At 37.3% G+C, this 12410-nt stretch overlaps 1 protein-coding gene across 19 annotated transcripts in view; it reads left to right on the plus strand.

Moving 5' to 3' along the window:
- fbl (fumble) overlaps window positions 1-12410 on the plus strand; it is a 32471-nt gene that overhangs the window by 6007 nt on the left and 14054 nt on the right. For 4 of the 19 annotated variants that reach the window (XM_053767006.2, XM_053767005.2, XM_053767011.2 and 1 more), the window contains 3 exons: window positions 8273-8409; window positions 9115-9227; window positions 11129-11307. In XM_053767006.2, the coding sequence (XP_053622981.1) occupies window positions 8273-8409; window positions 9115-9227; window positions 11129-11307 (429 nt within the window). Of the gene's footprint in view, window positions 1-1372; window positions 1673-8272; window positions 8410-9114; window positions 9228-11128; window positions 11308-12410 lie in introns of those variants that run through there. The other 15 variants (XM_064436949.1, XM_053767007.2, XM_053767016.2 and 12 more) reach the window with 8 other exon arrangements.

Genomic DNA, 12410 nt, shown 5'->3' on the forward strand with positions numbered 1-12410 from the left:
GTTGGATTCTTTTTAAAATTTGAGCCCAAACGTATTCGTGCCTATATAGAAGCGGTGGTGCTGTAACGTAAGCTCGCCTGTGGATCGAAAGGTCCTACGTTCGAATCCTACTCGTGCCATATGAATTTGTATACCAATCACACTCATGTAAACTAGCTACTCCCCGGGGCTTCGCTCCCTTGGGAATTTCGGAATAAAAAGTACCCTATATGTTATTCCAGGTTATTTTCTACCCGTGTACCAAATTTCATAACAATCGGTCCAGTAGATATTGCGTGAAGGGATAACAAACAAACTTACTTTCGCATTTATAATATTAGTTGGGATTGGGATTTCATAGACCACCACTTGCTTCCGGTGAAGGAAAACATCGTGAGGAAACCTGCGCACTGGTTGTCAGTTTAGATCACTAGTGTGTATGCGACTACCTGCCACTAGATGGCGCGCAACCCTTGTTCTCCCTCTGTCAATCTCGCGTGTTTCTGTATTCGGGGTTGTGATGCCAAGAACCCAGGGATTAGCGTAGAAAATAAATCTTTAAATGTTTTTTTTTTATATTGTTATTTATTTATTTTTGGAGAACCAACAGCTATACTATATACAGAATAGTCGCTTAAAATAAAAATCGGGAAGCCAATTATAGTTTCCCACTAATTTTGTTTTTCAATATTTATATTGATTCTCCTTGGGAATGTTATTTTTTTGTATCAGCTGACAAGGTCATAGTCGCCTCGTACGACATCCACGGGAGAATGTGGATTGGTCCTAATCATACCAGAATTACATGCCAAAATACCAATATTTTTGTGGCAATTATTACTATATTATTTTTTAGTCTTTAAGTCTTATTTTTATAATTATATTAGGACAAATCAATCGCACAGATTGAGCTAGCCCCAAAGTAATTTCGAGACTTGTGTTATGGGATACTAACTCAACGATACTATATTTTATAACATATACATATATAGATAAACATCCAAGTCCCGGGCCAATCAGAAAAATATCATTTTTTCATCATGACCCGACCGGGGATCGAATCCAGGACATTCGGTTCAGAGGCAAGCACTTTACCACTGCGCCACCGCAGGTGAGGTCGTCTAAAATATATATATAAAAAAGTAACAAATAATAAAAAGTTGTCCGTCTTGTATCCACCATTTATCAATATTATTTCATCAAATGCAAACATAGCGTTATCAGTGCGTTGCGCACACGCACATGCACACGGGACCATCTTTGGCATTAAGCGGTGGCGCCACTTTCGTTTTAAATAAGAATTTCAATAGCTCATACATTAGTTCGCATTTCGACCGCGCGTAAAATGATACTTGTAACATCGCGTGTCCAATTTGAACTTCGAACGAAACATTTCATAGCCATAGTGTCAGTCGAGGCGGCCGCACGCGTCTACATGCTTCACGATTTTCGATTCCTAATCGAATATACGTGTATCGTATTTTTGTACAATCTGTTCTTTTACAAAATCATTGATTCGTTCATCCGTGATTTGCTGGTGCGTGTATCTAATCTGTGGAATTTAGATATTGATGACGATTAGTGCAATGTGATTTTTTATTTATTTGTTTTTTTTATTTATTTATTTATTTATTTAACCTGTGATAATAGATGTAAGAAAATGCAGCAAGAAGGAGTAATTACCATCCATCAGGTAAGTAAAAAAAAAAAAAAAACTAATCGCAGATTTTAATTAATTCATTTGTTACATGGCGTTTGTTGCGTGCGGTTCCGCCTTAGAATAAACTCGATCCATATCTCCTTGTGAATGTCGTACAAGGCTATTAAGGAACACGTCGATTATCTATCAATTTTACCCGAAATTCGACTGGTGGAGAAAGCATTTTGTATCATATTTGTAAAAAAAAATGTGAATAAATAAAATATTCCCATGGGGGGTTGACGTCAGGCATCAGGCAGGCGGCCGGTTGTAAAATCATAGGCAAAGTCTTAAAATTATGGAATAAATAACGTCCACATAAGGTCCTAGCAGACGCGACGGGGCAAACCCAAGAAGTGCTGGCTTGATGTCGTCGAGGATGATATGCGTGACAATGGTCTGACAACTAGGGACGCCGACGACCGTGTGAAGTGGACAATTTGTGGCTGAGGATGAAACCGGGAAATCGCTCAGACGAGTGAAAGTAGTGAGACACATACATTTGGGCGAGTCGCGGTTAGCGGTAAATTTAAATCTATACTATTATTATAAAGAGGTAAGCCTTTGTGAGTTTGTTTGTTTGAGGCGGGTAACCTCCGAAACTACCGAACCGATTTCCAAAATTCTTTCACCATTAGAAAGGTACATTATCCAAGATTGCTATAGGCTATATTTTATCTCAAAATTCCCACGGGAGCGAAGCCCCGGGCAACGTCTAGTCCTAGATGAATGTTTTTATTTATTCAATTCATGTTTTTATTTTTTATTTATTCAAATTCTTCATTCGACTTAGATATACATTACTCATTAACGTTAAAAATTTACACAAACTATACTTCCGGACTGGTTAGTATGAAAGTTAGTACACAATTGTAATATTATAACGTTAGAGGTTACAACGTGACAGTGGTTTCTCTTCTCGAACATACTGTAAAAGTAAATCAAGGGAAAAGGCTTGAAAATTAAATCGCTTATTCATCTAAAAGGCGTAACCTGTAATTATTTTAATTGGATTGCATAATTTTATTTTTATTAATTATCAATAAATATTTATTGAATGAAATCCAAATTTAGTCTCGTCTGTGACTCCACTAAGCCTGTATATAAGATCCTGTTCTGATATTAGGACATTAAGTCGTTGGCTTGTATTGCTTAGCCACCTCGTGCGACATCCAAGGGATATAAAGTTGCCTATACTACACACCGAATCAATGATCATTAGCGTAACACGAAAAAAGAAACCCTCTAATTCGACCTTATAGCTGATTAACAATCGTAAATTGATTAATTTGCCGATAATTTTAATTCGGGTCAATGTGGCAGCCAAAATTATTAGTTTGTTTTCGAGAGTGTGACGCATAACGTTCACATTACAATTTCGAAGTTATCAAAATGTGTACATTACATACTTAAACTTTACTTTACTTGACGACCTCGGTGGCGCAGTGGTAAAGTTCTTGCCACTGAACCGAGGGGTCCCGGGTTCGATCCCCGGTCGGGTCATGATGGAAAATGATCTTTTTCTGATTGGCCCGGGTCTTGGATGTTTATCTATATATGTATATGTTATAAAAATATAGTATCGTTGAGTTAGTATCCCATAACATAAGTCTCGAACTTACTTTGGGGCTAACTCAATCTGTGTGATTTGTCCTAATATATTTATTTATTTATTTATTTAAAAATAAGATTTTTTCGACCACTATCTTAATATTTTTTTGTACTGCGTGATAATTGCTTGACTGGTAGAAAAAAAAACGCAGATTTTTACATATTATTGTAATTAAGTTAAACAAGTGAATAAAATAAGTCTCAGATCTTTACGTTGGACCTGTGTATTATAGGACAAGAAACCCTTTTTAATTCGATAAATATATTTTTTTTTTGTGGCTTTCATTAAGACTGATTGATATGGAATTTGGTACACAGTTATAATATAATCTGGAATAACACAGGGTACTTTTTATTCCGAATTTCCCACGAGAGCGAAGCCCCGGTACTAATATTGTAAATGCGAAAGTCTGTCTGTCTGTTCCGCTTTCACCACTAGACCGATTTTGATGAAATTGGAATATAGTTAAAGAGCCCCGTTCAAACGTTGGCTATTTTTCTTTGTCAAAAATCAACTCCCAAATTGTACTAAAAGCATGTCTGTTCCGCTTTCGCTCAGAAATTCACGCGGGCGATGCCGCCGGCGAATGCTAGTCGATTATAATTGTTATCGATATGTAGCTCAAAGTCAACGTGTCGCTCGGATCTGGATGACCTTGACGGGGGTCAATGTCGAGTGTCAAGTTCCGCACATTTTAACTGTCATATGGTGCTAAATGTTATGTGGCGTGTGCTTCCGCCCTGGAATAGGGCCACTTCCTACAGGAACAGAATCCTCCCTCACTTCAGGGACTAGGTAGACTCCAAACAAGTCTTACCGCCAAAATATAATAAATTTACAATTAAGAACCTTATGACTCACATTTGTAAAAGGGAGAAATAATTTTTTTTATTATTATTATTACTAGCTGATGCCTGCGACTTCGTGCGCGTGCTGAACAATTTTTGGTAAGGAGTCAAAATTATTAAAGAGATTAAAAAAAAAAACATTTATATATTATATTGCGGGTCTTTCTTTCGGGCGCTAATATAAAAAGACTTGAAGAGTTACTGACCCCGGAGAAAGCCACATAACGTGGCAATAAGAATCTCGGCTTTAATTAAAATTTTATACTTCAACAGGAAACGCTCATCAGGCTGAAAAACTTTTGTTAAAGCGTCATTTCTTTATTACCTATAGTTTCGATGGACCACCACGGGTTTGCATCAGGTGTTCTATCTAGATCTTCGATTTTTATACTTGAACAGAAAATGCTCAACAGACTGAACAACTTTTGTTAAAGCGTTTCATTTCTATATTTTCTATAGTTTAGCCGTACCATCATTGTTCTCCATCCATTGTTCCAGTTTTCAAAATCATTTATACCCTAAATGTTGCCCAGGCTTAATAGCTATATAACAAAAAATCTGAAGAAATACAAACTTTTTTAAAAAATTCCTACTTTGACTTTATATCGTCTAATTTTGTTTCTGTGTAAAATTATTCAATGTGCAGATTTTTTATTATAATATGTATTGAAGAAAATACAAAGCCGCAATAAACAGAAATTGCACTAGCAACGGTTCACTTTTATAAATTTCTTTTATTTAGGAGAAATTAAAAAAAATATGACTAATTATGTGATATTAGATAAAGGATTTAATCAGATAAGTATTATTTATACACAGTTGACTAGGTTAAAAGCGGTGGCCGCCAAAATCCGTTGAGTCATATTGTATACTAGCGATGTGGCTTCGCAAAGGTGCAACATTATGCATGTTACATATATAAAATTTCTATTATATTATTAAAAACACGCATTTATACATATACATAGGGTACTTTCATCCCGGAAAAATGACTGTTCCCGTGGGATTTTCTCGCGGGCGAAGCCGCGGCAAATGCTCTTAATTATGGGGAGGAACCCCATTTGTGGTACTAAAAAAAGCCAATTATTTTGTCTGTCTGTCTGTCTTTATGTTTGTTCGCGTTTACTTTCTCATTTATAATATTAATAAGGATTCTTTACTTATAATTTACTTCGAAATAGTATGAATGTGCAGGATATGTGTATACTATATTTACACACGCGAATTGCAATAGATAAAGCTTATCAAAAGATTGAAACATATTTTTTTGCGAATTGAATCATATCATTTTATATATATATTGAATCATATCATTTTATATGTTTATTTAATTTGCTATGTAATGTAATAATATGTATGAATTTCTATGTTTTTTATTATTATTTCGAAACAGATATCGATTGAGCTCAAATTTTGTATACTTTAAGCTGGTTTTGATGACCTACTATCGTCTCCCGACTAGGGAACCTCTTAGCTTTCTTGCACGTACACGACTTTTTTGTCACTCATTTAAGATTTCTCCGACGACAATAAAAAAAACTTGTGCTTAAAATGATATTTTTGTAATAGTTTATTTATTGATTGTGAGTGCAATGAATTGATGTGTTGAGAAATTACGTAGGGAATAAATGTCTAGATATACATAATTTCCGGTTGGCCCTGGCAGAAGGGGCAAATCCGAGTGCTGGCTCGACGATGTCAAATATTATATGTGTGCCTAGAAAAGGACAACATTATATTCTCCCGTGGATGTCGTACGAGGCGATTAATTAAAGAAAATTTCAAAATTTTCGATTATTTACAGTCTTGGTCAGCTGTGACACCCGGGTGTCACAGTGCACATTAAAACTGGGACCACGTGAAGATGGGTGACCTTTAAACTGTAATCACGAAGAGGCAAACGTGATAGACACGAAAGATTTACTGCGGTCAGAAGGTCATCAACTGGTTACAACAAGTTTCTTAATCTTTCTCTCTGATTATAACTTGACCTTGATTATAATTTGACCTCTGTGGCCTAGTGGCCCATCACGCCGGAGTGCTGCACTGGAGGTCCCGGGTGCTATCCTCGGTCAGGTCAATATACAAGCTAGAAGTCCAACAACTACACAGCCGAAATGCTGGTAGTTTGTAGCTTTGGTAAATATAATTTAATTTAGAATTAGACGTGAATTAGACGTGAAGTGCATGTGAAGGCCTAATTTCTGAATAAACGATTTGATTTTGATTCAACTGCAGGCCTACCATCAACTTTTACGGAACGATTCAAATTAAGCGCAATTAATCGTATTAGTATATAAAATCAAGCCCTCGGATCTGACGACTAGGGACGCCGACGACCGTGCGACGTGAAGACGACAAAGTAGGAAAGCTGACCCTGGGCTCCGACGCTCAACGGCTGAGGCAAGTCGGGGAAGACGCTCAGATTTTGTGCAGTGCTCATTTTGCGAACTGCACATTTTGCGTCAGACGTCAGACCATGATACGAAAAATGATGGTTTTTAGATTGTTTTGGATGTTTATCTATATGTACAGTCGACCGCACAAAGTGTTTGTGAGTAATGGGGGTTTCAGATTTCTCAGCTGATTACGTCAGACAGCCTTAAAATAACGTCATTTGTCTATTATCTTATTGTCTGAAATATATTTGTTTATTGAGACATTTGTCAATTAAAAAAAAACCTCGACGGAATGACGTATAACCACACATTCATGTGTTTTGGTTAAATGGTGTATTGTGTTTATCAAATCCCAAATTGTGCATTTTCGTAAACTAAATAAATAATTAATCGTCATTAAAAAAAGCTTGCTAGACTTTGAGTCCGCATATCACTTTATTTTTCTAATAAATATAAATAATTTAACACAATCAAACAAAAACAATGAGGAGAGGCAGTACTTCTCTAACGTATGTGCTGATACGCGCGGCGGAAGACAAAAGGGTGGGGTACGCGGTTCTATTAAGCGTTTATTCCGTCGTCCTTAGGGTACGTAATTTAATCTGTATGTATGGAACCCATGTAGTGCAACTTTTGCACTTGGCCAAATTTTTTTCAGATCGTCTTAAAAAACCCTTTATTAAAAATAGATTCCTTTGTTTTATGTAACTTTTTTACAACGAGTTCTGATTTCAAACCAGTGACGTTCGATTCATTAAAATGTATGTGACTTTTGACATAATGAATACAATGGTCGGAGCCTCATATGGGTTTAGGCCAGGAAAAATACGTTTCTGCCCAGGCGAATACCCCTCTAATATCCGGTTTCTGAAGTTTTTTAACGTCAGTTTATCTATTCGATAGCGCTATTCACATCACGAGCATAAGATGAGTATAAGTACGCCTGTCAAAAATATCGCTTCGTCGCCAATTTCCCCTTTCGCATAATGTCAATTTCGCAAAATGTCATATTCATAAAACGTCCTTTCCGCAAAATGTCCCTTTCGCGAACCTAATAAGGCCAAATTTATACATTCTGCGACGAAACTACAATTTACAAAACCAGGGGACATTTTGCGATAGGGGTATTTTTCGACGAAGCGAAAAAATCTTTAAGCCGTGCGTTAACCTGTCTTTGAGTGGAACGCTCGTTATATTGACTTAGGACAAAAATCGAAGCGGTGGTGGTGTAATGGTTATGTGCCCCGCCTGTGGATCGAAAGGTCTCAGGTTCGTATCGTCTCGTACTCGTGCAACATGAGTTTGTATACCAATCTGACTCATATGAGTCAGATGGGTATAGTAGTTTTCATAGACCAAAACTTCCGGTGAAGGAAAACATCGTTAGGATTTGTTATACATGTCACACATATGCTTTTTAAGTTAATATTGAAAATAATAATTAGATGAAAAAATTCTGTAATCGAGCGGGAATTGAACCCGCGCCCCTGTCTATCCGGGACAGTGCTCTTGCCCAATGAGCCGTCGAGACCATGCCAGTGCGGCCGAATCAATTCATCTCTTCACGTCACACGTCGACGTACAGTATTTTCATTGGAGCGTAGTAGGTATTCTTAACTAATCAACATACCCCACTGTTAGACAGGGGCGCGGGTTCATTTCCCGCTCCATTCCGGAATTTTTTATTTCTATAATTTCTATATTTTTTATGGTGATATGCTTTTTTTATTTATAGATGCGTTTACATCGCTGTGAGGGTTGTCTCGCGGCGTGCGGGCGAGACGGTCGCGCTGCGCCGCCCATCCTCAACAGGTGCTTACCATCATATATCTCCACCAAGTGTCTTTTTAAAAGACGTTTTGCCCTCCGAAGGTACTATTAAATTGTTAAATGAATGACATTATTTCAGTGTACATATATAAAAACATGAACAATATAAAGTCCATATTATATAGTCCGAGAGGTCCCGGGTTCGAACCCCGGTCGGGTCATGATGGAAAATGATCTTTTTCTGATTGGCCCGGGTCTTGGATGTTTATCTATATATGTATTTGTTATAAAATATAGTATCGTTGAGTTAGTATCCCATAACACAAGTCTCGAACTTACTTTGGGGCTAACTCAATCTGTGTGATTTGTCCTAATATATTTATTTATTTATTAGTAAGAGACTTAATTATTAAATTATCTTTGTCCTTACATGTTATGAAACAAAGTCCTCTGTCTCGTCTGTCTGTCTGTTCGCGATAAACACAAAAACTACTGCACGGATTTGCGGTTTTCACCAATATATATAATGATTACTGAGGAAAGGGTATAATTTATTATGTTTTTACCCGAGCGAAGCCGGGACGGGCTAGTAATATCATAAATGTGAAAGTTTGTGAGGATGTGTGTATGTAGGTATGTTTCACGCAAAATCTATTGGACAGATTGTTATGAAATTTGTTACACCTGTAGAATATAACCTGGAATAACACATAGGGTACTTTTTGTCCAAAAATTCCCACGGGAGCGAAGCCCCGGGGCGCGGCTAGTTTTTAACATAATTATTATGATGTGATATTTTTTTTCTAGACACAAGACATTGAAACGCGCTAGGCGGACGCCATATTCGGGTGTTAATCGACACAAGATGGCGGAACCCGCCGCCCCCGCGCCCCCTGACAATACGCCACGTATGTACGACAGTTAGTGTGCGCGTTTGTTTTATTTATCACTGCTTTTAATCTGTCGCCATTACTAACCCCACCGTAATAGTGGACATGCCTTGAGGTCCGGGGTTCGATGTCCGGTGCGTGAAAAATTTGTCTCGTTTCCAGGTGTGCACATTTCTATGTTTGGGTCCGTCGAGCCCACGAATTCGCATTTAGTCCGTGTGAATAGATATATTAATTATTAATTATCTTGTAGTACAAGTGAGTTAAGACATAAATTCATTTCCATAAATAATCTCTAACACTATAATAACACTTTTAACCAACTAAAATATTACTTTTTAATTTAAGACCAATTGAGTTTTTTTTTTCATTTCGCGTGGCAAATGATTGCAATTTTTTTTATTAACAATATGAGAAAAAAAGAAAGAAAACATTTATTTGTCAAAAACATTAGTACAAATATACAAATTGATGTCAAAATGAATTAAACCTACATGTTTTACCGAATATAGGTATGCAAATATAAATAAATAAAGAGGAGCATGCTATCCACTACAAATAATAAAAAAAGAATTATAATGTATACTAGCCCTAAATTCTATCAGAGTCTATCATTAAAGAAATCATTTAAAGTATAATAACATTTATCAGTTAATAAAGACTTGAAGTGCTTTTTAAATAGATTTAAATTTAAGTTTTTATATTGATTTGGAATTTTATTGTAAAATTTCGGTGCCATACATACTATGCTATTACCGAGTAAAGCAGTATTTGATGGGTGCATGCATAATCGATAGATATCTCGATGATTCCTCAATACAACATCAGCTAGACGAGGGAACAAATGAGCATTGGTTTTCACAAATGTTGCTACCTCAAGTATGTAAAGTTATATGAGCTAAACATAAGTTTTCTTCAATGATATTAAAATCTATTGGTAATTCCCATCTAAATCTAAATGGATTGGTTCATGGTGTGGTCGTTGAGAATTAATGATAATTTACAATATTCCCGGACCAACCAAAAAGTTTGTTAGTTGGGAGAATTAATTAAGACTTAAAGAGATGAATTAATTCCGTCCGAACTGGCATGGTCTCGATAGCTCAGTGGTTAAGACCGTTGTCCCGGATAGACAGGGGCGTGGGTTCAATTCCCGCTCAATTCCAGATTTTAAAAAATTATTGTTTTCAAAATCGGATTAATGTATAGGTAGTTTTCATTAAAATCTCACCACTTGATGAACACCACACAATTTTTACAAGTTTTAATTAATTTACCTTGCAATGTAATTGACGACCTCGATGGCGCAGTGGTAAAGTGCTTGCCTCTGAACCGAGAGGTCCCGGGTTCGATCCCCGGTCGGGTCATGATGGAAAATGATCTTTTTCGGATTGGCCCAGGTCTTGAATGTTTATCTATATATGTTTATGTTATAAAATATAGTATCGTTGAATTAGTATCCCAATCAGTAGTAGCTCAATCTGTGTGATTTGTCTTAATATATTTATTTGTTTAATGTAAATATGTATGTCGCTCTGTCCCTATGTCTCGGGAAGAATCTTGCAACTCAATTTTGTAGAAGCAGCAGATATCTTCAACCGATTGAGCTGAAATTTTGTAGACACGTTTAGTTTGTATGACAATGCATTGTTATGATAAGCATGACCAAATGTTGTACCCAGGAACGGCTCCAGATGTGGGAACTCCTCAACGGTTTACTGCACGGACATTTTTTTTTTGTCACACATTGAATGCGACAAGATCTCTTCCCTCCGACAACAATAAAATGATATTTTTGTAAAAATAAACTTATTTGTTTTTGACATTAGGAGGGAGAGTAGCCAATTGAAACAAATTGATTAAAATGTCGATGGTGGCGCTAGTGTACTTATAAATGCTGCCGGAATACTTACACATGATGTTGTCCGCAGCGATGCCGTGGTTCGGCATGGACATAGGTGGTACTTTGACGAAGCTGGTGTACTTCGAGCCGCGGGAGACCAACAGAAGGGAGATAGAGAAAGAGACTGAAGTGCTGAAGAATATAAGGCGGTATCTCACGAGGAACTCCGCTTACGGCAAGACTGGGAGGCGAGACGTCCATTTGCAGGTGAGTTTTGCTTGTTCTTCGATTTTTTTTCCCTCGTACTCAAAGGTTATTGAATGAAGCAAATAAAGCGTGAGGAAGTAACAAACAAACTAACTTTCGCTTTTATAATATTAGTTGGAATTGGGATTAATTTAGTATTCCAAAATGTTTGAAAAGTTTACCTTCCACCAAAACGACATATCCAGAGGCGCCAGAGGTTCTCACCTCTGGCCCGAGTTATGAATGAAAGCCACTCACTCAAAGAGTGAATCACACATATTAGAATTAGCCCCAAAACTTCGGACTTCTTGACTTGGTGTCATGAAATACTAACACAACGACACTATATTTTCACCGCCGGAAGCTGCAGAGTTGAAGCCATCGTCAGGGAGTTCGTCCTCATACCTTGGAGTCCAAAGTGTCGCGTACTGTACGCTTCAAAATGAATTTTCTCCCTCGTACTCAAAGGTTATGGAATGATCTCCCTGCAATGGTTTTCCCTGGAGACTGCAACATGGACTTGTTCAAAAGGGCGTGAAAAGATCTCTTCAGGGTCGGCAAAGCGCACGTGATGCCCTCGGTGTTGCAGAGGCGCGAAAGCCTACGCGTATCGATACTATATGGGTATACCCATATAGTATCGATACGCGATAGGTGCCTTTCGCGTCGCGCCGATACTGAAATCAGTATCGGTATCAATATATTGATAATTTTCCATGATGTTACGATATATGGGTACTGAAATAAAATATAGGTACTAAGTATCGATCAATCGATACTAAAATTTCACTACTTATATCGATATTCCAGTTCCTGGTTACAGGCGTCCATAGGCTACGGTGACCGCTTTCCATCAGGTGACCGCATGCCTGTTTGCCTAATTTGTAGTATAAAAAAAAAATTAAGTTGTTTCCACTAGTTCTAGGTACTATTATTTATTGCAATACCATATAGAAAGGTCAAGATTTGATGAACACCCAGTGTTGCCAGACGACAGGAGACAGCGCCTTCTTTTAATTCTACTTTTTATATACATACTAGCGGCTCGCCCCGGCTTTTCTCGGGTAAAACCATAATGAAATGTGGCCTATGTCACTCTTGAAGGTTTCGCCTTACCCTGTGCC

Source organism: Plodia interpunctella, chromosome 30, assembly GCF_027563975.2.
Source record: "Plodia interpunctella isolate USDA-ARS_2022_Savannah chromosome 30, ilPloInte3.2, whole genome shotgun sequence".
Taxonomy (NCBI): Eukaryota; Metazoa; Arthropoda; class Insecta; order Lepidoptera; family Pyralidae; genus Plodia; species Plodia interpunctella.